General features: G+C 42.1%; 1 protein-coding gene and 1 non-coding gene across 2 annotated transcripts; both read left to right on the top strand.

Annotated features, from left to right (window-relative positions):
* Window positions 1-521: 521 nt before the first annotated feature.
* map3k3 (mitogen-activated protein kinase kinase kinase 3) lies at window positions 522-21,579 on the top strand. The gene is given in 18 exon segments (XM_061090151.1): window positions 522-1,790; window positions 6,728-6,799; window positions 7,338-7,459; window positions 9,438-9,478; window positions 9,922-10,021; window positions 10,537-10,650; window positions 10,864-10,984; window positions 11,739-11,872; window positions 12,428-12,501; window positions 12,695-12,762; window positions 13,303-13,398; window positions 13,513-13,674; window positions 14,269-14,417; window positions 16,265-16,312; window positions 16,314-16,397; window positions 17,477-17,606; window positions 17,747-17,924; window positions 19,024-21,579. Coding segments are annotated over 17 exon segments (1,854 nt in total). The 5' UTR covers window positions 522-1,790; window positions 6,728-6,795; the 3' UTR covers window positions 19,253-21,579.
* Window positions 21,580-23,462: 1,883 nt separating this feature from the next.
* trnac-gca (transfer RNA cysteine (anticodon GCA)) lies at window positions 23,463-23,534 on the top strand. The gene has a single exon. It is a non-coding gene; the product is annotated as a tRNA-Cys (tRNA).
* Window positions 23,535-25,819: the final 2,285 nt, after the last annotated feature.

Below are 25,819 nucleotides of genomic sequence, written 5' to 3'. Positions count from 1 at the left end.
AACCTTCACTCAAGAATAAAAAAAATGTAAAACTATAAATAAACCGTAACTCAATTTGACGACCTTTAACATTTTCAATGCAGGACTTGAATTAATATGATATAGTGAAGTTAAGAATTAAAAAAAAATCCTCTTATGAAGGTATTCATAAAGATATGAATAATAACTTCATTTGTATCACAAATAAATATAGAAATATTTTATATTATATATTATTTTATATTATAATATAATATTATATATTGATATAAAATCTATAAAAAGAGGTACAACTACATTGAAATGCACATAGAGATGAGAGCTTCAGATTTAAATCCTGTTAGTAACTGGCTGGATTTCCACCACTTAGTGACCAACTACCAGACACAAAGCAGCGTTTAATACGGACCCAGCGGTTCAGTGAACATGTGATTTTTCCGACAGTTCCTGAAGGCATCGTGACCAACCCACGTCACAGCCGCTCCGCCCCTCCAATAACATGAAGTGCGCGCTCCCGTGGAAAAGACTTCGACCGAGTAACAGCGCGTGCCCGCGGCTGCACGGCGCTAATGTGGAGACAGTTCAGGCCAAAAGCGAGAATTATCAAACCCCTTTGCACGGAGCAGGGAGCCGTCTATCACCTGGAGAACATGGACCCGACCTGAGAGACGTGTTTTCACCACAAGCTGTGAGCGAGAGAAGCGGGTTCCGGTGACAGCTCGTCTGTCAGGAAGTTTCACGCACGCAGCTCTGGAGAGTTCCTCCGCTTTGTTTTGGTCGGTGAAAGTTGTGAGAGCACCGGGGGACCACCGTTACATTCCCGCTAGACCACCGGGGACACCACCGGGGGACCACCGGGACTCCACCGGGACTCCACCGGGACTCCACCGGGACTCCACCGGGACTCCACCGGGACTCCACCGGGACTCCGTGAAGCAGGAGGAAAGTCCGTCCACACTCCAGGGACCCTGTTTAAAGACAGATTTTCTTCCCGAACATCGATGGAGTTTGTCCTACTTGACTGAAAACATCCATGGTATTTGGACCAGAACACAAAAAGGCCTCAATTATCCCTCTTTACTGTAGTTTCATTCCGTTGTGGCTCCGTTGTGTCTCCATGGGAATCAGATGTATGACTGTCAGACACAGGCCTGTGTTTTTTCTTATTTAGGCTGTTATATCCTGTTTAATCATAAAAGTTCAGATATTCACAGGATCTAATATTATCAGAGACCCTGTTGGTGCTGGGGCTATCCTGGATTCCGACCTGGCGACCCAGAGAGGAAAACGCTTCAGAGTGATCAGGAAGAGAGGCCATTAGAATCCAAATCACGGAGAGTGGGCTGTCTCCCCCTCGCAGATGGATTTCATAAAGGCCACACGGTTGTTGTTGCACCTTTTTTGTTAGTTTGTTTTTGTTTTTGTGTGAATGAAGCGTGGACATGTGTTGGAGCGGCTGCAGAGGAGCAGAGGTGTGGACCTCCGCAGCTGGATCGGTCTGATGTAGCCCCCCCCCGTGAAACCTCTCATGTGACTCAGTGTGTGTTTACAACCCGGGGACGCGCGTGTTTTTAGTTTTTTTTTCCTGCTCCAACTTGAGAGAGGAGGACGAGCCCCCCTGCTACCTGCACGGAGGGGAGGGGGGGGGGGGTCGAGCCCCTGCCATGGCGCCCTCACACGCACGCGCACCGGTGTGAGAGGAACCCGAGGACCCCCGGATGGACGTGACCTACCTGTGCACCACCTACTGCGGCTCGGCTCCACTCGGGACAAGTCCCGCCTCGCCCTGACCCGGGTTGCCAGGGAAACAGGTGAGGACTGTCAGCTGCGGAGCACATGACAGGGCTGTGGGGTTTACGATGAGGGAGTCCTGCAGCAGTCAGGACATGTGGGGGGGAACAGTGGGAACTAGGGTTGCAAAATTCCGGGAATATTCAAAGTTAAGAATTAACGGGAATATACTGGAATAAACTGGAAATGTTGTGGGTAATTTATACTAACTGTATTTACCTTGTCATATACAGACATAAATATAAACATTTTGTTTTGTCATAGGCTGATTTGAGTCCTGAGGAAACTTTGGGCACTTGACTATACGCCTCTGCATCGTTGTGTTATTCTTAACATAGGTATTTGCACATGTATACAGCCTTTCCTTCTACATTGGATGGGGTGAAATGTCTCCACACATGAGAGAGTGCACGTGGCATTGTTCTGTAGAATAAAATGAGAAAAAAGTTTGTAAAAAAACACTAATGCAATGCCAGAGATATAAATAGTTAGCCAAACAATTTGAATCTTCTGTAAAAATATTTTACAATTGATGGATAAATGAATGGAAATATGCTAGATGAACAGATGAACAATCCTCAATCAGCATGCTAATATATTTTCCCCAGTAATATCATGGAAACTTACCTGACTAGTCCTGCACACTACAGCAGGCCTCAATAGCCCTGCTGTAGAGTGAAGGATGCTGGGAATTATCTGTGCATGTGATGGAAGAATGCACAGTGGAGGGTTGAAACTCAACGTGTAGCGTGTGCTGCATTCCATACATCTTTAAAATAGAGTTTTGAATGATGTTTTTAATGCTCAGCGTTTAATTTTTTTTTTTTTTTTCAAAATTCCCCAAATTCCCGAGCTTAACTTCCCATTGAAAGTTTCCGGAAAGTTTCCGGAAATTTACTGGAAACTTTCCGCCCATTTGCAACCCTAATGGGAACCCAGATTTGTTTTAATGAACTAGAAATGTGCAAAAGCAGTTTAATAGGAACACTTGGTCTCATTCTGCAAGGAATCCTTCCTGCATCCGTTATTTAAAGGAGGTGTTTATTCCATGATGTGATCATTATAGAGGATGTAGTGTGTAGGGCCGTCATGATACAACAATTTTAGACTTTGATACGATACTAGGATAATAAAAATGATACTTGATGCCACTTTCCGTTCCACGATAAAAGAAAAGCAGCTTCTATTGACACTTTAAAAAAAGATATTATTAACAACCAGCATAACACACTACTTGTACTACTATAACAAAAATTCTGAACACATTCCAACTTTATTAATACTCCTCCCATTCTTTAAGTTATTATTTCAGTTGGTATCGTATTCTTCTCTGTTATTTCACAGGTGACAAATGACAGTCGTGTCATTAGACAAAACAAGCATCACGATGGTGTCACTGTCTCATCAGCAGATGAATCCATAATGAAAATCATCATTAGTTGCTGTCATAAACAAAGTAGCTAAAAATGAGCTCGCAACTCAACAAGGTTTTTAATGCATGACTATTAATAATAAACTCAGTCAAGGGGCATTATTCTGCATAATTGAGTACTTTTACATTTAATACTTCAAGAACACTTTCTTGACTATGCTTGCAATGTTGCATTTAATGTTTCTAGTGGAAACAGTAACAATGTTGTTAGACTGTGGTGTAGATTGCATTGTGACTGTATTGCATTATACAGAGATGTATGGCATGATAGAAAAACAAAATGACCATGAAGCAGCACCTCTCTGAAACTGAAGCTGAGTGTATAATTCGGATAAAGAAATATTAGATTATGAATTTATCTTTTTTTCATTGATATGATCAGAATCTTATTGAATAGATCGAGGTACAGGCCCAAGCAAATCATCATACTCTTTTATATATTTGACCTCTTCTGACCTTTAAATATTTGTATCCAAACCTGCAGAATAACCAGCATTTCCAAAACTCACACTGAGGTTCTACATAAATTAATCTTTTGAAATTTATATTCCAGTATGTCTGTATGTTTAAACCCCTCCAAGCACATTTGAAACTTTACCCAAGCCAAGAACGAGCAGCTTATTCAGATTGCAAAAATATTCAAACATGGTGGGTTCGCCTGAATCCAAAGCACATGTGCACCTGATACAGGAGAGACATCAGGGTGGTGGTGGGGGGGGTTCTGTGGAGCTCTGAGTTCAGATGCATCACGGCCAGAAACAGAGCGAGAACTGTGGCTGGGAAAAACAGCCTCAGACTAAACACCTCTCAAAGCAGACAGAGAGGAGAGGGTGGGAGGAAAATCCATGTAAATCCTGCAAGTCCTGGAAATATGATACAAGGAAAATAAAGTGGGCACAGCTGACTGGACTGGTACAGTGCAGCCGGCTTCTCCTTCAAATTCCCCACATTCCGCCTGGGGAGGTAATTTAAGTCAGGAGAGATGAGAGGGTCTGTGGGGGATTGGACAGAGAGGTTAATTGTTGTTTTTTGATTACAACGACCCCTTGAGGTGCATGTTTTGAGCGAGTGAGGTTTCTTAAATCTGATAGCGGATCCAGCACTCAGGCTACTGGAGAACATTTTGTTTGGTTGAGAAGAGATTATGGTTCTTTGTTACCGGAAGGGACCACATCCATGCAACTAGTGGAGGATCTGCACACCTCATAGACTCCATGCTATTTAGTGGTAGATGAAAATGCCATAAGCGTGAAGTCCTCAGGGTTGAAGGACAAAAGTGTTTGGCTCCCACTTCTGTTGGCAGGGGAACATGAGAGTGGCGGAAGGTTGAAAGCAACGCGGCAACGGTCTCCTGACCACAGTCGGACGTGCCCAACATTCCTGTGGGTGATTATTACCATGAAATCCAAAGAGTCAGTGTGTTGCCTCAGGTGCTGATGTTTCCCGCTCACCTAGCTGCTCTCTTCTCCGATCGCCTCACCCGTCCTCAGATCTCAGGCTGCTGCAGCCTCCGTCCTCAGACACTGACAGTAACTTGTCACTGGTTCTCTAGGTTCACCGAGCACATCACCACAGAGCTACTGTAGACAGACCTGCTGCATGTGGGTTTTCCTCTTTTGACTGTTAACCTTCAGGAAATTATTGACCAGCAAGTTCTGCTAGAGATGAATCTTGTTTGCTTGTGACGGTTGACTTATCAATATAAAAACAGCATGATTAAAGCACATGTTTTGCGCCAACAGAGATTTGTTTTGCTACAGCATCAACCATGGTAATGCTAAATGGCCTGTATTTATACAGAGCTTCTCCAGTGTTATTGAGGACTCAAAGCTCTTAACAGAACAAGACACATTCACCCATTCACACACAATTATACAGCGCTTTTATACTCAGTGCTTTTTCTATCACGCATCATTCACACACTGTCAGCACAGCTGTCAGGGGGGATTAGGGGTTCAGTACCTTCCCCTAGGACACTTCAGAATGCAGACTGGAGGTGCCGTGGATCAAACCACTGATCTTCTGTCTACTTCCTGAGCCGCCATCCATGAGTATATAAAGAACCGCAATAATATCTGTTTTCCGATAATGATCTCATGAGGCAGATCAAGTGTCGGCCACATGCGTCAGATCATGGCGTGCAGTTTCTTTATCGTCATCAGTTGCATTCATTTAGGCACAACAAGCTGCCAAGTCAGCTTTTAAGGCCACATCCATCACTCTCTTCAAGTTACTGTACATCAAAAAAGTTTCATGCAGTGATGGATGTGAATAAAAAGGAGAGAAATGGATCAGTATGAGCATGAGTTGAAGTACAGGAGAAGGGGAAAAAAAGCATCAGGGCATCTCTCTGGTAGAGAATGCCTTGGACTGTTTAAAGCCTTAAGTAAAGTCGGTCAAATCTCATCATCATCTGGTGTACTTGCAAAAACTAATGTTTAAGGACATCAAAGTCACAAGAAGACAAGTCCGATTGTTTTCATTTTTTGTTGAATTAGTTTAAATCCCCTTGATTTATTGGTCCAAATTTAGGGGAAACCCTGTCCATTGAAGGAAATGCCTCAGTTTATAACGCTGTGGACGCCTTGAAGAGAGCAGATGATGTTGCCCTGCTCAACAATGGAGTTCTAACAGCTGAATCTGGTTTCTGCAGCTCGTGCAAACAAGTAGTTTAGAGCTGCTAGATATTTTTAAAAGCCGAAAAGTCAGCGTTAGAATTCATTCTTCCCATGTGAGCGGTGCCAGAGCGATGTCTGCCAGTGTAGTTTGAGTTTCAGCCGTTTCCAATTGTCATTCTTTCTCATGGGCAAAAAACACAGCGCACATTCTCTCATGTGCTGCACACACTCTCATTCACTCGGGTCCTCAGTTGGAGAGATCCTCTGGTCTGTGTTCTGAGAGCTTAGGTTAAATTTTTTAAATGCCTGTAAGGGATCACACGTGAAAGGACCTGTGCTGTTAATGGAAATTAGGCTCTTTAAATTGCATCACATTAAAACATTCTTTCATGTAAATGAATTACAGAGATACCTTTTATAGTAAGGGCACAGGACAGTCACTTTATCAGGCCAGCGTTCAGGCAATCATTTCTAATATCTTGTTATCAAACTCTTAAGACAAAGAAATGGCTTGATGCATATATATATATAACTTGAATTAAGAAAAATAATTGTTAACATAATGCAAATCTTATCTGCTTAGTTTATGCTGTGAAATTCAAATTTTCATAAACACGGATACAATGAGTTTGTGAATGATCATATTGTCTGATTAACGGGCTCTACTGAATACTATGGATTCATTTTTCATAATTTTCCAACCTCTTCTTTTTTTTTTTTTTTTTACCACTTAGTGGATGTTTCATTGGTTCCTGACAACCCTGGTCATAAGTCATCTCCCATGTGACTCAGAGAGTGTCAACACTCACACTCTTGTCTCTAAGCAATAAAAAAATAACAAAAACAATCACAGCCTCGGTTATTATGAGCTTATTAATAACCACTTTCTGTTTTTGTATTACTACAGGCTGTGGGACAGCAGAGACACGTTTCTGAGGGACTGTTGGGGCCCCATCGTACACAAACTTTGCCACAATGAGTAAGTCTTCTGAATTCTGCTGTTAGGCAGACATTTGCTGCATGGTTTCCTCACAGTTTGAGATAAAAACAAAAACACACAATCACACCAAACACAATCCCTGAGGCCAAAGCCTGTGCGAGCTGCTGCTGCTGTTGCAGACACAGGGTTGGTTTTCACTGTTGTATAGATGGGCTCTGGTTCTCTCCACTGCTCTGTGGTTGTATGAAGTCTGTCCAAGCTACACAAGGAGAATATTTTCTCTCCGTGAGTTTGTCCAGCCAAGGCAGAGGTTGCCCTGAAATCAAACGTGGGAACAGGCACATCAAAAACACTGCAATCCTTCCCTGGCTCTAATACCATGTCATGGGATAGTCTCAATATGGCTTTAGTTAAAGATAACTGACTAACTGTCTCCTCTCACCTTTTAGTGCACAGCTACGGGCTCCTACTCCTCTCCTTCTCTCTCTCACTTTCTGTCATTATTACACACTCAGATCATCCTTTTTCTAATCTGCACTCTAATGTTTGTTTATTCCCAATGTATTATCCTCTGCAGATGAGAGGCAGGCCCTCCACTCTATAATGAAGGACCTGGTTGCCCTCCAGATGACGAGACGCCAGCCAGTGGTGTCGTACGAAACCAGCAAACCCAAGGTGCCGGCCCAGTCCAACAGACAGGTACTGTAACAGTCCGTCCCAGTGCATCAATGTAAAGTTGTGTTTATAAATCAGGATATGAATCTGGGAACCATGCACAAAAGTTTCACCAAAGTCATAAAACTCAGTTACAATCAAGACTTTAAACATCTTGGTCCTCAATTGTAACAATTAAATGAATCCCAAAAGACGTTTCTCCATGAACAGCTGTGTGTTGTTGTTGTTTGTACTGTCCCTCAGCAACACAGTGTGCCTGCGCACTGTCAGAATAAAAGCCTGAATCAAGATCACACTCTCTAAGTCCTTAATCATATTCGGGTGGATAATGTTAATTTGTGCTATTACTTGAAAAGGTTTACATGCTGTAATGCCTGTCACTGAGCGTTGCTGCGGCTCCTCTTTTCAGCCTCGATCTGAAACACTTGGTTTCAGATCGAGGTTTCCCTCTTTCCCTGATAAAGCAACTTGCCCACTCTGTTTGAATGGTCAACTGTTTCTCATGCATGTAGAAAATATCAGCCTCTGCTCTTACTTTACCTGACATCATAAGGCTCCATGTTTGCATAATGAAGGAAGTATCGGCCAGACGACTGTCAAGAGAGTAACTCTCTTAACCACATACTTAAGGCTTTTTAACATAGGAGAACTTTTACATTCACAAAAAACTATTTATCCAGTAGAAGAAAGGAAAACATGAAAAGCATTGTGTGTCCTAGAAGAGGAATATGAAGGGTGATAAAGAGGAAAGTCTTCTGTCCACACTTTAAATCTTCAGGTGTCCATTATGTGTGAACACTCAACAAACAGGGTGAGATTTGCAGCTTCTGGGTTGTGTCTAATATGAGTGATGGTGAACTTCCGAAGGGTCCGAAAAGCTGCCAAAGTATTTTTGTATTGGGGTGTCAAGTAATGAATTTTTACGATGGACAACTGTACTTTAAAAAAAGTATAATTTGGTATCACCAGTTCAGAAATATTCTCATTGCTTATAGAATTTCCTCTAGCCCACACAGTTCGCTAATTTAGCGTAATGACAGATGAATTTCCGAAGTAGCCAACCACAACTCTGGGTGCCCTTCATCTGAAACAGATTAAATCCAGTTATTTTCATCTACTCTCTCTAATAATATATCTTTTCTTGTATGGAAAGTGGCCAGTAGCCCACCCACCCTTGCATTTTACCAGTATCATTGAGTCACAGCCACAGAAAATAACCATTACAGAAACTCATGTTCTTGGTAGTATTTTCTTTAAACCAGAGATTGTCCCCCAAGGATAACATTCTCCACCATTTTCTCCGCTTTATAACTTTGTTTGTGCTTGTTATGAGTGGAAGTGGGTGTTCTCTAATGATGAAGCAACGCAAGAAGCATAAAGGGACATGTGTTCCCAGCAGGCCATTACTGAGTAAGAACTACAGAAGACGACGTGACATGTGGAAGTCATTCTTAAAGTAATTCGGCTCCCAAAAGTCAAACTAATTGAGATGTATTGTTGCTTGGTCTTTTTGTGTGGATTTTGCATTTTCGCCCCGGGTACTGCAGCCTCCCCCGCAGTCCAAAGACACGGGCCTGCTCACACGTACGCAGATACTGTATGAAGAGAATATTGTGGGTCAAAGTCCACCAAGGTGGAACTCCATGCAAAGCCTCACTAAGATTTGGCTCACCACAGGAAGTGAGTGTTTTCTTCGCCTCCTTAAATGAACCGGGAGGCCAAGGTTTGCCACTGATACATCTGAGTTTGTGTTACCGGGCCCTAAGTGTGAAACAGTCGGACGCTCTTCACTGTATGTTGGCTCTGCAATGTCCAGGCTTAACTCCGCCTCACGCTTAATGTCAGCTGGGATTGGCTCCAGCTTCCAGCGTAAGGATAAGCGGTGAAGATAATGAACGGGTTTGTGGGGAATTAACTGGAATTAAAATATCAGCACAGTCTATCTTATGTGATTACCTCTGATGACCACGTTTTGACCTTTCTGTTTCTTGTTTTCCCCCAGGGCGAAGTCAGGATAAAGTTTGAGTTCTCAGGGGAGAGACGGTGAGTTTGTCTCAGGCTTTGTTTACATGCAGTCTGTGTAGGTATTCTACGCGCATGCCTGTATACGGTATATACATCCATAAGTGAGTGAGAGAGAGCAGAAACAGAGACAGACATAAACACACTCACGCACGAGCTGTTCCTGTCACGTTTCAGCTCGTGAGAAACGAGCACATCTCAGAGTCAAACACAGGCTCCAGCTTTTAATTCACACTGGTATGTGAGCTGGAGAACACAGAGGAAAGGACTGTGGTTACTCTGCGGCTGCCAGTACAAACTACAAATATGCAAGGTGTACTGAGAGGAATCCGCTCTCTCTGAATAAACAGCAGCTCGTGTGTACTCTGCTTGCATGTGTGCATGTAACTCGAAAGCAGTTTCCTGAGCAGCCGCTGCAAAGCTCTCCTAATCTGTCTGTCTGTTTGATTTCTTTTCACACGTAGGATCTTGATGTTTGGACGGCCAGTGCAGTTCGAAGAAATCCACCAGAAAGTTAAGACTGTGTTTGGGCAGCAGCTAGATCTGCATTACATGAACAATGAGGTAAAGTGGAGACTCAGCTTCTGGTTTACCATCGATTCGGCTTGATTATTTATTGTGTACGTGTGCAAAGAAACCGGATATAGGCTATCATTTTCATATATTTTGACATTATTTTCTGAATTCATATTTTATCCGGATAGATGTCTTATACAATCTAGTGATATGTAGATTTTCCGTAACAGTTTCCTTAGGCCAAGGGTAACATCTTAATCTTTAATTTTAAGATTTTTACTGTAAAAGAAGATTTTAAACATATTACTCCAACAAAAACAATAAAGAAGTACAATAAATAAACTTCACTAAGATGGGATAAATGCAATACAATAATATCTATATACCACATTTAATCAAAAGCTAGGACAAATAGGTTTTTTGTTTTGTTGTAAGGTGTCTGAATATATACTGTGTTTTTTCCTATTTATCAAACATTTGTGCAGCCTTCATATGTTTGCATATGCATGTGTTGGTTCACGTGTTTGTGCGAGTGTTGATGTGTTGGACTTGTGTCGTGGCAGTTGTCGATCCCTCTGCGAGGCCAGGACGACCTGGACAAGGCAGTCGATCTGCTGGACCGAAGCTCCAACATGAAGAGCATCAAGATCCTGCTGCTCACTCAGGAGCACAGCAACGTGAGACACAAAAAACACACACACGCGCACTCACACACCCACAAACTGGGTGTGCGTTAACAGTGTACAGTTGCAACACTGCCATTTCTTCATTGCACAGCCCTGTTGTGACAAATCCCGGTTCCTCTTTCATCGACGTTGCACTCGCTGACATGAAGTAGTTTCATCATGTTTAAACTTTTTGTCCCCACCCCCCCTGTCTCGTGACTCTAGGTCTCCTCCCCCTCTCACCATGTGCCATGTAAACAGGTGAGGATCAAGTCATCTCAATCCACTGGAGATGTTAGCGCGGCGTACCAATCTGCTGAGCCCAGAGGGCGCCACCTATCAACCGGTACATATCTTTAACTGTCATTAAATGTCCAAAGCTGAAATTGAACTGCAGCAACTTTTTTTTCCAGTTTTGTACGTAAAAATGATCACCTAAGAAGCCTCAACATAAATACAGTAAATATTCATTTATAGTCAGCTGTCATGTCAGCGGCCCTTGCCGGTTCTTTTTCACTACCTCAGTTTCCTTTTCTCCGCTGCCTCCACTCTCTCTCTCTCTCTCTCTCTCTCTCTCTCTCTCTCTCTCTCTCTCTCTCTCTCTCTCTCTCTCTCTCTCTCTCTCACTCTCTCTCCCTCACTCTCTCTCCCTCTCTCTCCCTCTCTCTCTCTCTCTCTCTCTTGCTGTTCTTTCTTTGGCTTCCCCTTCTAGCAATGGGTCCTCTTCCTTTTCCTGTTCACCATTACTAGACGATGCCTGCTGGACAGCAGCCAATCAGATTACGGAGCTCTATTAGTGTGGTGGACCAGTGGCCTGGTTTAGGATCTTTATTTTTTTTTTCCCTAGAGCACTGGGGGGGCGGGTGTCTAAGTGGCTGCAGGGGGATTTGAGTTCTGAACTTCCTGACAGCACCAGGCCATAAATAAAATAAAAAATCTCAGCCGTTACTCTAGTAAGGAGTGTTTTTTTCTTTCATTATTTATGGATCTGTGTTTGAGTTGAGTACCTGCATGGTTGCTTTGCGCTGCTTGTTCTCAATATAAATAAATCTCAACATCTAATTTCTTCTTCTATGCTCATAACTGCTGTCTAATCCCAGGTTCTCAGAACACGGGGCGTAGCTCGCCGCCTCCTGGCTATGTGCCCGAGCGCCAGCAGAGGATCGCCCGCCAAGGTTCATACACCAGCATAAACAGTGAGGGGGAGTTCATCCCAGAGACCAGCGATCAGTGTGTGAGTCATAGCTTCACAATAAATGGGGAAAATCCGCCGTGAAAAAATACTTCATGTGATGTGTTTATGATCTTGAGACTATTAAAATTGGTTCACATAAACAACTCTGCCTCAACAGCTTGAAATCAGGACCTTTTCTGGTCGGTGAAGTTGTTTTGCTAATCGAAAGTTTTACAGGCACTGAAAGTTGTTTGGCTGATTGTGGTTACATTTTTATGCAGATATGATAAGAGTTGTAAAGAAGCTATATTAATTTGTGAGTAGAAGGTCAAGCTAGGCATTCATTGAGTTTCCACAATTATTCATTGTCACTTAAGCTGCCAGCAAAGCTATTTTAGAATTCAGGAAATATTGGGTTCATGCTCCCGACTTTTCCAAATATACATTTTAGGACAGACTCTTCTTTCCGAAACATGTACACACACACACACACACACACACACACACACACACACACACACACACACACACACACACACACACACACAGACACACACACAGACACACACACACATCCACAAGCACATCTGTTATTTTCCATTGTGCCCTGTGCAGGTGCTGGATCCCTGGAGCAGTGCAGAAAACTCTGTCTCTGGAAGCTGTCAGTCTCTGGACAGCAACTCAGACAGGTGAGGATCGAACGCTGCCCGCCAACACTAATACTTGCACAGGAACTCACTGTCCATTTCATGTTTTATTTTTGGAATAACTGTAACCTTCTCTATGTCAATACCCAAATACACGATCTGTGGAAATGGCTATTTTACTTTGGAAAACCTTTCAACATTTTCGTACTTCTCTCACACTCTTTTTCTCTCACAGCCCGTCATTGAGGAAGTCTCGCATGCACAGAGCTAAAAGTTACCCTGATAATCGTCAGGAGTGCTCAGGTGAGAACAGCTGCAGTCAAAGATTTTTCCCACAGCACCGTTTTGGTATGACTACTGAATTTCCTCGACTAAAAGTAGCCTCTGCACTCAACTAAATGCCAGGACTCTACGTTATGAAGTTGTGCATGATCTAGTCCTGCTAAACCATGTTAAAATACCAATGCCTGAAACAGGAAGTGTTGCAAATATTTAGGACATACACGACTGATATAGACATTGAAACTGTTTTGCTGTGAACCGCATGGGTACACAAAAGTCCAGCCTATGCTTTGAAACATCTGAGAATACAACATCACTGATTTGATAAAGATTCCGGCTAATGGTCTTCAGTGTTTGCCTGTAGTGACCTCATTAATGTACACAAGCAGTGTTTAAGCAGCTCATGTGTAACAGTATTTTCATTTTAAGTATAAGCTGTGAGGGAGAGTTATAAAGTAGCTCACATGAACACTGTGTGACTCACCGTGCAACTGAGCTAAACTGTGGTTGAAATACAGAGTAATCCTGCTGACCTTTGACTTATTATTTTTTTATTTTCAGACAGGGAGAATCATGTGTACGACAGGGTAGCTGGAAAGGGTGGCACCTATCCTCGAAGGTACCACGTCTCCCTGCATCATAAGGACCACAGCGAAGGTAAGATGTCTCCATTTATCCACTCTGTATTGGTCTCATGTGTTCCCTCTGTGGTATTTACCCTCCCGGGCATCATGGGACATTCACCTGAGCCTCTGTCTCGCTCTCATGCAGGTCGTCGGACGTTTCCGCGGATTCGCCGTCCCCAGGGGAACCTGTTCACCCTCGTGCCTTCACGTCGGTCACTCAACGGCAGCGAGGAGAGTCTGGGCAGCTGGCAGCTGGTGGATGCCCAGGGCAGGCTCCGTCCCCAGGATCGTTCTGTTGCCCATAAGTGTGAGCGTTGATCTGCAGTAGCTGTTTCTCAGAAAACACACTTTGCTTTTTAGGATGACATGAATTCATGAGAAATGAAAAGATGAAAGTTCAAGGGTAAATGCCAATGCTGATATTTCCAAATCAAAGCTCTTGATAATCTTTAGGTCAGTTACAACCAATTTAACTTTTAGCAGGATGAAACATTTTAAATGGTAGGTCAATGAAAATGCTGCTACTGATTCCAGTGAAGTAAAATAATTAAACCTGAAGATGCAGGAAAAGAGGAATTTTAAGTTTTCTCTAGCTGTATGAGTTACTGTGCCTAATTTAAACAGCACATGACGTTTAAGGAACACCTTGGAAAATACCTTTGTTTGCTCTCTTATCATAAGCAGATAAGAATAAGGTGAACTTCTAACATCCCATAGAGAGAAAAATCTGGGATATTTTAAGCCTAACCACAAAGTCTGGGTGAAGCTTGTAAGGAAAGTGAGCTAATGGGTAAAAGTGAAAACAATGCTTTTGTAGTTCTGTCAAGCCATAAGACGTTTCATGTTAGTTCTCTTCTAATGTAAAACTTAGGTTAACAGGTGTGTTGTTGTTTTTCCGCAGCACCCAGCGCTCCAGTCACATGGCGGCGGGGGAAGCTCCTGGGCCAGGGGGCATTTGGACGGGTCTACCTGTGTTACGATGTGGATACTGGGAGAGAGCTGGCTGCCAAGCAGGTCCAGTTTGATCCTGACAGCCCTGAGACAAGCAAGGTGAGATGCTTGCTAGTATCATAACATGGAGTATCTAAACCTGCCTGTTTGGAAAGGATTGTTGTTCGGCCTGTGGTGATGCTGCGAGCAGTTTTCTTCCTGAAACTGTAAAAGTGACCTGCAGCAATTGCGCCGCAGCAAATTAAGACTCACAACCTGAAGCTGCTGCTGCACAAAGAGTTGTTCACCTGTTTATTCAAAGTTTCGTGAAGTACATATCAGTACGCAGAACCCCGAACTGGAGAATCTGTTGTTGTTGTTGTTGTTGTGAAAACAATGTTGTCATGATCAATGTCACTTACGTTGTTGAGTCCCAGCGACCGCTGCTCCAGAGCGCTGGTTGTTGATGCTTGTTTTCACAGAAACAACATGTGAAGTGTCTCTTTTTGATTCCCCCAATTCTACTTTTGCTTTGGACATTACCTCTTAAAAATAATTGTTTTGCAGACATTGCATTTCGACATTTTTGCTACCACCACTTTCCCAAAGTTCACTTCTCATTGTCAGGAAACGGCATTACATCATAATGCTCACTATTCTCACAGTTTACAGTAACTCATCTCTCAAGCCATTAGAGTAAAATTTTAAACCTTAGGTTGGTTATTAATCAAATCACACATTGGCACAATAAGAATGACCTCATGTGTTGTGAATGTTAATGTTCTGGAATGTAGGTAGTTATCATAACTGACTGAGCCATGGATTAATGAGTTTACCTTCATTTTCCTCAGAAAACAAACTAGAATGCCAATCAGTAGACCGCTAACTGACGCCAAGGTCCATCACTCCACTTTTATTCTGCACCGAATCTGTCTTTTAAAGATGCATATAAACTATTGATTTCCTCCTGAATCCACATTATAACATGTCTATAGCTCTGTTTGGTATTGAACAGCGGCTGAAAAAAAACAACCCCTTTATGAAACCTCATTCAATTCACAAATTGCACACAATCATAAATCAGTCCCCCATGTATGCCTGATTTTTCACATCAAGATCCATGACTTATTCTCTGGGAAATGGTGTCAAAATATGCAATGTTAATGAAACAGCAACTCCTGGTTCCGTCTTCTTGTCTGGATCCGTGCCATTCTCTCTTGGCCATGTCCCATCCTTCAACCAAGTTTTTGTGTAAGTTCAGTAGTTCTCGTGCAATCCTGCTGACATACACACAGACAGGGGTGAAAACCCAACCTCCTTGGAGGAGATGATAATCAAAGCACAGGAAAAAAATTGTCAATAACCCACGAGGAGGAATGTATTGAAGAGGTTATCTTTCCTCCCTCGGCCTCCATTTTAATGTTGCTTCCTGTCTGCCAAAGAGAAAACATGCACTGTCACTTCCTGTATATGTGTGTTGTGGTGGTGGTGGCGGAGGAGGGCGACAGGTCAGCGTCCCCTTGGCCTTCCATCACCCTGCCACTCACTTACACACACACTCTCGCTCCCCAGTTTGTAGCAGAATTAGTTGTTGTTTCTGATAAAGCAGCTTCTGTTCTGGGACTTGGAGATGACTGTGTGTGTATGTCTCTCTCTCTCTCTCTGTTGTGGCCTCTTTCCCTGGAGTAAACACACACTTGTTTTGGGGAACTGTGCTGTTGACTTTTATTTACTCTCTGCTGTCGGTGTCACTTTTCGCAGAGTCCACATGCAGCCATAAATTACTCTTTTCTTCGCTGTGTTTAAGGTTATTTGTTGAGAGAGACGGCAGGATTTGTCATGTCTGAAAAATGCAAACAAAAACAGGAAATGAATAAAGCTGCTCTGTTCAGACAAGACAGCCTTCATGTTTTAATCTCTGAGATCTGAGTCGTGATCTTCTCTCTACATCTCATGTCTCTCTGCAGGAGGTTAGTGCTCTGGAGTGTGAAATCCAGCTGCTGAAAAACCTGCATCCACGAGCGCATTGTTCAGTACTACGGCTGTCTGAGGGATCTCAATGAGAAGACCCTCACTATCTTCATGGAGTACATGCCGGGGGTGAGTCCAAGCAGCGTCGCAGGTTCAACCAGGGTCAGAGCCATGTGTGTTTACTCAAGTTGTAAACTAGAAATCAAATCTTTGAGCCTTTGCGCTCCACAACATTTGCATATGATGGAATCTCATCAATAAGATTATAATATCACAAAACAATTATAATTTAAACTCAGGTAACTCAACCAGCTTAATATAAATAATTAATTTGGTGATATTAAGAAATGTAGGCATATATAAAAGTGATTGTTCCCCTTGAAATGATTCCAACATTCAAAAAAAGAAGGACTTAAGTGGCTTTTCAACAACAACACTTTTTGATTAACATTTTTTAGAGTAACCTTGCCCAGTGTTTCAGGCATTTTAAAATGAGAAGCGACACATACCAATGATCTAAAAGATGAAGAAGTTGTTGAATGTTTAGTAAAAAAAATAGGTGAGAAATCCCCCTGGAGGAGAAAATAAAAACCGAACCTCCTGAAAATGAATAATGAATGCCAAATAAAACCCTGCCACCAGTGTGTAGACAGATCACTTGTCCAAAAAACTATGGAAGAAAAAGACTTTTACATTTTGTTGTGCAGTCTTCCAGTCGTCTGCTAGTTTTTATGGAAATATGTTCTGTAGTTTTTGCATAATCCTGCTTCCAACAAACAAACAAACAAACAAACAAACAAGAAGAACTAGAGTACTACCACTAAGGCCCAACAGTCTCCTTATGAAACCACATTGAATGAGAAATCAAGGGAAAATGTTGAAAAACACCCCCACTCCCGATGCTATAAAAAGCAAACAAATTCCTGAATGCATACCAAAATGTAATGGATTCTTACCCAACCACATCCTTCCACCAAGTTTTGTGGAATTTCGTTAAATAATTTGGCAGGGGTATATATTTTAAGAGACACTTAGTGAAGAGTAATTTCAGGCTTGTTCACTCCATGCATCCTTGGTTCAAATCTCAAGTGATGGAGCTTGTTGGTGGTCGTATCACTTATTATTGTTTATTGTATTTACAGTCTGTTAGTTGTTGCACTCACATCTTAAAGCAGTTGAATTTGAAGGATGCTGTTTCTTATTATCAGGGTTCAGTCAAAGACCAGCTGAAGGCATACGGGGCCCTGACGGAAAATGTGACCCGGAAGTACACGAGACAGATCCTGGAGGGGATGTCCTATCTGCACAGCAACATGATCGTACACAGGGACATTAAAGGTAGTGCTGTTTGAATACGCAAGCCTGTTTATACAGGAGATGCATGAATAGACAGAGATGTTTGGGTTTTACCACATGCGGAAGATGATTGAACTTGAGTTCAAATAATTGATGTGTTCCATGTCAACTGTGGCTCTCAGGTGCCAACATCCTGCGGGATTCAGTGGGCAATGTGAAGCTTGGAGATTTTGGCGCCAGCAAGAGGCTTCAGACCATCTGCATCTCTGGCACCGGCATCCGCACAGTGACCGGCACCCCCTACTGGATGAGTCCGGAGGTGATCAGTGGAGAAGGCTACGGCAGGAAGGCTGATGTCTGGTAAGCACCAGGAAATACACAGCAGTGTCATTTAAAGTTCATCACACAACTTGATAGATGTCCTTTTTGCCCCTTATAACTATTATAAAGATTTAAATTTAAGTTTTAAACATACATCTTAAAGGGTGTGTGCCTTAATTTTTGCAAATAATAATATAATGAGACACTCTTCATGTTTTTTTTATGGTCTTAATTTTGATTGATCTCAACTTTTTCTTATTTTGATCATTTTTGTGACTTTTTACCACCTTTCAAAGAATATTTTATTGTGTAAATATGTTCTGTTTTAAGCATCTGTTGTTCTTTTTTACCTACTTTTTTCTTGTAAAGCAACATGAGCTGGGTGCTGTATAATCAAAATCTATCATTGTAATTAATTAGAGAATATACTTACATAGTTTTCTTGACTGGAAGAATAGAAGCTGTGGAGCAGCCGATATGAAAACTTTCATTTTATAGAATACATGTAAATGATTAATTTTTTTGATTGAGTTTCATATATCTTTGACATAAGGGTTTGACATTGCCAATTTTTTATATATATAAATATTAATATTATATCTGTATGGAAAATGCTTTCCCTTATATTGTAATAAGCTCATCGTCGGGCACTAATATAAATGGATTCATTGTTAACAAATCTTTATAGCAATCACACGTCTGAACTTGAAAGAATGGATAATATCTACTTATTACTCTTTAAATGACAGAAGCTTGATGCTTGTAAAACACATTTTTAATATAGTGTGGTGTCTCCTGTATGTATCCCAGTTCTTACCACGCTCCCACACACAGAGCACAGAACATTCCCTTATGAATGTGATTGGGTGGTGACCAATAGGGCGAGTAATGTGATTGGCTGACAGCCAGTCAGACAGGTCATAACAGAGGTTGGTATGTTCCATGCTCTGAGCCGAGGCCTGGAGGGGGAGTGATGCTCCCTGGAGGGCGTGTGCCTCCCCAACAGGTGGAGGAGGCCCTCTGCAGACAGCTAGTGTGAAAGTTTCCACTCCAAACATTCCTTCAAAGCAGCTGGGACAAAGTGTGTGGTGTTTGTTTTAGCTTGTTATGAAATACTAATCATGTACATCTTCTACAGGAGCCTTGGTTGTACAGTGGTGGAGATGCTGACAGAAAAGCCTCCATGGGCTGAATATGAGGCCATGGCCGCCATATTCAAGATCGCGACCCAGCCCACCAACCCAATTCTACCCTCGAACACCTCCGACCATGCACGGGACTTCATCCGCTGCATTTTCGTGGAGGCCAAACACAGGCCGAGCGCTGAGGAGCTGCTCAGACATCCGTTCTCTCAGATTCTGTGCTGAAACCCGCCTGGTTCCTGAACTTTCTTACCATGAAGTGGCACGGCACCCTGGGCAGAATCTGCAGCTTCCTCGAAATCAAACCGTGACAGGAGTCCAGACCTGGAACAGTGTGAAACCCATTGAGCCTCTGCCATGGCAGGTGCTTCAAAGACGAATCCGTGTTCACTCACACTGATCCAAAGTAGAGACACAGAGAGCCAGACTGTCAAACATTGGTGCCTTTAAAACCAATGTAAGTACAAAAGTCACCACCAGGGGGAAACAGAACACAGATGAAGTATCACTCAGATACACACACTCCAATTGCAGCATCACTGAGTCTCAGCGCCTGATAAAGTATCCTCCCCTGTGTTTACCTTTCGCCCCCCTAGTGCACTACAGTGTTAATTGGAAAGGTTTTTACAACTTTGGCAAATTGCAGCTACTTCCGGTTTCTGTTCCTGCTCTGGAACAAAGAAAACTCCACCTTCAGAGTTAGAACTCCGTTTCAATTTCTGGCTACGAATTGGTGGTGAAAAAACAATAGATGTGAAGTGATATCACAGGCAAAATCATTTTCAGCTGTTGAAAACCTCTGAAGTCAATAAGCTATGTCATGTTTTGGTTTGAGCCCCTCAGATGACCGAGGATGTGTCTTAGCAATCACAAATTCATGACGAGAGATAAATACACAATTGCATCCACTGCCTTAAAGCTCCAAAGACCACGATGCACTGCAGCTCCTCGCTCCAGTCAAAAGGAGAGAGAGACGCAAGAGATTTCACTCTTAATCTTTCTGCACGGAAAACAAATAGTCACTGTCATTATTGCAGTCTTTATCCATACGGAGCCTTCAAAAATCTGAATCCGATCCAAAATTGAATGTGTTCTTCCTTGGGTCATTCCCCATCCCTCTAAAAATGTAATGGAAATAGCTTCAGTAATTTTTGTATAATCCTGCGAAATATAAGCTCCATGGTTAAGGTAATTACGAAAATCAGTGCACTTCAGTACAGACTAAAAATGTGGATGCAATCATCATATACAACATGAGGACGACATGTAACTGAAAGAGGAGCTGAGTTTGGATTTTCTTCTTAAAGTGACTCGTCTGTGGTTCTACCTCTTGCCTCAGTGTGACTTCTCCTTCCAGCTGCCTTCTTCCTCTCGCAGCTCTTCAGTATCACAGTTGTTCTGAGCCTACTATGTGCCAAAAAGGGACGGAACAGGGTTCATGGTCTGAACTTGGTATCAGTCAGCAGACGGTGCTTTTCATGTTCAGAGGAAATACAAAGTAAAAGCCTTAATGTGGGACTTCCTTTGCTGAGGATCATCATGTCCATGTGTGTCCGGCCCAAACATCCTTGACAGAGAAGCCTTAGCTTAATGATCAATTTTCAATCAGATGCACTTTTATGTCAAATGAATGTTTGTTTTTGTTTTTTTTGTTCTCGTTACCAAATTTGACTTAAAATGTGAAAATTGTTTCACTTTTATTTATATCCCCACGTCCATTCCAATTAGATTTTATAAGCAAATATATATGTATAAATATATTTTTTATAATTAGTCTGTGTCAAAGTTAATGATACTTTCAAGACATAGTTTCGTTCAATTGTAGGAAGCAGCTGGTTTTGCGGACATTACAGAAATGGGGTTTATAAATGAAAAATGGGTGGAAAACGAGCTCTGGCTGCACGCTTCTTGTTCCAGCTCCAAGAAAAAAATTCTTTCCACACATCCAAAGATATTCATTAAAATGATTACCTGACAGGTTATGGAAACTTTCCATCATTTAGCTGTTGTACCTTCTAACAATGACGAGGTCTCATGAATAAAACCTTTCAAAAGGCTTAATTTACAAAAGAAGCTCCAGGGAAATCTTTTCATCTGATCTGTGTAATTAAAATTAAATTGTAAGGTGTGTGAGAGACAGAGACGAGCAGGATCGGAGCCAGTGCCGGATGTCAGAGTTCGTTGTTCAAACCAAAAGACGACTTTGTTTATCCCAGGGTTCAGACAAAAAGTATTAGATGGTTTTCGGGGCTGCTGCCTTAACATGAAGATGCTTCTACAGGATAAAGGCAGCTCGAGTAAATTCAGTGTTGAAGAAGACAAAAGACCCTGGGATAATCAAAGGAATACAAACTAGTTATATATATATATATCTATATATGTAAATGTATGATTATGTATCATGACAGGACTTGCAGTGCAAAGTCTAATGTATCAAATTTATTTTACAGCAAGAAAAGAATAGTATCTTTAATGACATGTATGTATAAATATACATATGTATATGTATTTGTCATGGCCTCTCTACAAAACAAATAAAGATTTTTTTTAAATACTGTTTGTTGTTTTTATGCGTCTGTGCTGACGACAGCCAGCGATCGGAGGCTTTATGTTATTGTACGTCCGTCCCATTCTTGTGGAGACAATATTTCAAGAACGCGCCCAGAGGGAATTTCTCCAAATTTGGTTCAGTTGAACTCGAGGGTGAACTGATTTGATTTTGGTTGTCAAAGGTCAAAATCTTTGTGACCACATAAAACAGCGTTTCTCTGCCTTATGAACGCAATGTCTCAGGAACTCTTTGAGGAATCCTTTCAAAGTTAGTGTGAATGTACGATTGGACTCAAATAAGACGTGATATTAGTTTGGTGGTCAAAGGTCATAGAAACGCCTCGAGAGAATGCTTTAATTTTGGCACTAATATGCACTTGTGGAGTCCAGTGCATGTTTGAAAACTGATTTGATTTGGGGGCAAAGGTCACTGTGACCTCACAAAACATGTATTTGAACATCTTGAACAAGATATCTCAAGTCTGGCTTTAGGACATTTCTCATGATATAGAAAAATGTATGTAGACTGAAAATGCTGTGATTGATGGAGGCATACAACCGGTAACTGTAGTTCGTTGGTTTGTCTACATGCATCGGAAGACAGTTGTGCCTTGTCCAGACTCAGTGAGTCCAGTAAATGAAAGCACGCAGGAGACTGAGCTCATTGTTGGCACCGGGAAGCCACTTGATTGATGCATCCATTTCTCCTCTTTCCTCTTTCTCCCTCATTTTCTTTCTTCCTCTCATTCGGGTCTTTGTGCTCGACTTGTGATGAAAACAGGAGGCTCAGGAGTTTCTGCTCTGCGACCGTGTCGGGCTGCGAGATGAGAAAACATTGTGTGAAACAAAGGGCCTTTTTCTTGAAATGGTGCGACACAGAGATTGGTTGATTTTAGTTTTTTTATTACCTCCATGAATTAACTAGTTAAATCTAATAGCATTTCCAGCCTCAGGTGATCTTTATATATCATCCTTAATAACAAATGTGAGCACATTAGCTAAAGATAGTTAGTGTTTAAGATAGTAAATATCCCTGATAACAACAGGGTGATGATAGCACTGACCTCAGAGCAGCTGACATGACTGTTGACGCCGTCTAATTCCCGGCATATATCATAATCAAAGATTTATTGGTAATAAGTGTGCCATCATTATTACATGTGTTTGTGTCTGAGTGCTGTGCCTTTGAGTTGACGTGTTTGTGTGGTTTGCAGATAAATGTGTGTGTGTGTGGTGTATTCAGGGCCCCAGGATTCCTGCTGACAGGCAGACTGGAGCTTTGAGCCTGAACCAGCTCTCCCCCGGCCCTCTTTGTGGCAGCGCTCTGTTTGGACCTGGTGGTGCTGAGTCATTTAGCCGTCCAGTCTGTCCCAGTTAAGCCCCCCCTGATTTTCCACACAGCTCATTCCCAGGAGGCCTTGCTGCTTCAGTACCACCCGAACATTCAGCCGGGTGGTTAGTATCCTTGTTGTGATCACTTTCATCAGGTAGGATGTTTCAAAGCTGAGGGGCCCTGATGACTAAAACCTTTAGCTTTCAGCCTCCACTTTGAAACATCCAACAGGATACGCCTGAGGATCTAAGGCTGTGTGCAGGCACATAATGGGTCAGCGATTCTGTGATGTAGCTTGGAGCCAGACCACGGCGTGCTTTGAAAGTGATCAGTAAAACCTTGAAATCAATTCTAAAACTAGCACGGAGCCAATTGAGAGAGGCAAGGATCAGGTTCAGAAGCCGAGCTGCTGCGTTCTGAACTAGTTGGAGGCGGGAGAGAGATTGTGACCCAAGTTCTCCTCCCTCTAGAGAGAGACAGATATTCATCAAGCAAAGTTTGAACACATTCATGCGTTTTTGAGTTATCCACTAGGGTCTATCCATACCAACAGGGGGTATAGCTCAGTGGTAGAGCATTTGACTGCAGATCAAGAGGTCCCCAGTTCAAATCTGGGTGCCCCCTGCTTGAAGATGAAGGTTATAAGTTGTATCATGTGATTGGGGCAAGCTCTGTTGTACAATATAATATATGCAATTCAACTTCAGTTTCCCAAACAGGGAACAAGCTCAGCTTTAGACAATAGTGAAAGCATATTACCACAAATGATCGTTTATTATATTATATAATAATATACCTTTTTCATGGGAAGATAGGGGACCACACACATACTTTCTGGGATTGCCCAGAAATCCAAGAATTTTGGAGAGGTGTCAAAGAAGAAATGGAAAGTCTACGTTCCTTTAGATATATATTGGATACATATTACGGAGACTTTTCTTGACTGCCAAAAAAATGATAACTGTAAACTGGAAGGACATAAAACCATCAACCAGTGGGTGCAGAGACTAAAACAAGTTTATATTATGAAGCGTCCACTAAAAAATACGAGGTAAACAAAGGTATTGCTAATTACATTCATTTAGGCTTGAGCTAAACAGAGCAGAACCTTGAGGCGGCTCCACATGTTTCAATGGCTGCACACAGGACAGACTGTTCTGTGATCTACTGATCTGAGAAGAGAAGAGAAGAGAAGAGAAGAGAAGAGAAGAGAAGAGAAGAGAAGAGAAGAGAAGAGAAGAGAAGAGAAGAGAAGAGAAGAGAAGCTTGACGCCAGCAGAAAGTGCTGGCAAGTTAAGTTGTGTTGAGTTTATGTTTTTATGTTTGATGTTCTGCAATAAATGATGCTGAAAAGCAACATGTTTGTCTCTGGCTGTGTGTGGGAGACCCCGGTGGCACACCCACTATCACCCTTTATCAATCATATTTCATAAAGTGGGACAATTATAAAATGTTTGAAAAAAACTTAAACATTTTTTAAAAAACTCAATGCATATTTTGTTGCTTGAATACATCTTAAACGAAATCTGAATTTACTACACGATTTCATGTCAAACTGGCTGGCATGAAAAGGGTCTAAAATAAATTATACATATAAATTAATTCAACTGATGAGGTGCTCTGGAGCAAGGTAACAGTGATTTGAATTATTCTGGTTCATTAGACCTCTGCTCAGGTTCAACGATGCTGAAAATTACAAGACATCACCATAAGAAAAGTGATTAAACTGTTATGTGTTCAGCCCCAACGGACAAGTTTGGGTGGACCAAGATTATATGGAGCCTTTATATGACTTTTTTGGTTTTGTAATGAAGCACATGGATAATTTTGGTGATGATTACAGAGCACCACCAGCCAGAAACCTCTCTCTCTAATGACTAACACACGTGCTTCTTGTTCAGTTTGGTACATGTTAGGTTGAGGAGTCATTGTAGCCAATTTACAGGCACTAGACAAGGCAGACACAAGTGTTTGAACAGAGCATACAGACTCTGATTGCAGTGTGGCTGAAATGAGGAAACTCAAGAATCCAAAAATATATAGTACGTGCAGAAAATCACCCTGTGGAGCTCAGGAACATGGACATGAACCAACAGGGAATTGAACACTAAACAGACGGACTGACCAGGAAGACTGGGTATCACGCTTCAACTCAACCGATCAGCTAACGGTGCACAATGGGTCGTTAAATCAGGAGAGACTTGAATCCCTATTTAACAATTTTTATTTGACAAGTACACAGAAGTGATGTGAATGTTGTTGTCTTTGGCATTTTAGACCCCTGTGTGATATCATCAGGATTAGAAAGGGCTGAAGCAGAGCGTAGAACAGGAATTGACCCGGGGTCTAGGTTAAATCAGTCAGTCAAATTTGTTTGGATGGCCCATATTCACAAACATTGCCCCACAGTTCTTAACAAGGTGCAACATACTCTGCCCCTTAACCCTCAACAAAGAACAAGAAAAAACTACCTGAAACAAACAACAGGGTAAACTTCAGAGAGAGCACATGTGAGGATCCCTCTCCCAGGACGGACAGAAGTGCAATAGATGCCGCTATAATAGGTTTATTTTATCAGGCAGTTTGGTTGAAATTAGTCTGTGATCAGCTGCCACCATGATCAGATGGAGCCATCATCCACAATCCATTTTCATGATCAACTGACACTATGTCTGGAACGTGATCCATGATCAGCTGCCAATGCTTGTTGAGGTCGAGGATCTGGATGAGGTGATGATGATTCTGCTGAAGACTGGAGGAGATTGGGGTGGAGGTGGTTGTTGTGCGTCACTGAATGACAGCTGAAGGAGGGAGAAGGGATTTAAAGTTTGACATTCAGCAGAATGGTTGCTTGGAAGAGACTGTGGCAGATCTGATTGGCCTTTTAGGAACGCCCACTATCAGCTGAT

This window comes from Limanda limanda, chromosome 17 (genome assembly GCF_963576545.1).
Source record: "Limanda limanda chromosome 17, fLimLim1.1, whole genome shotgun sequence".
Lineage (NCBI taxonomy): Eukaryota > Metazoa > Chordata > Actinopteri > Pleuronectiformes > Pleuronectidae > Limanda > Limanda limanda.
The sequence above is the reverse complement of the archived record's forward strand: the minus strand, read 5'-3'. Positions and strand labels throughout refer to the sequence as shown.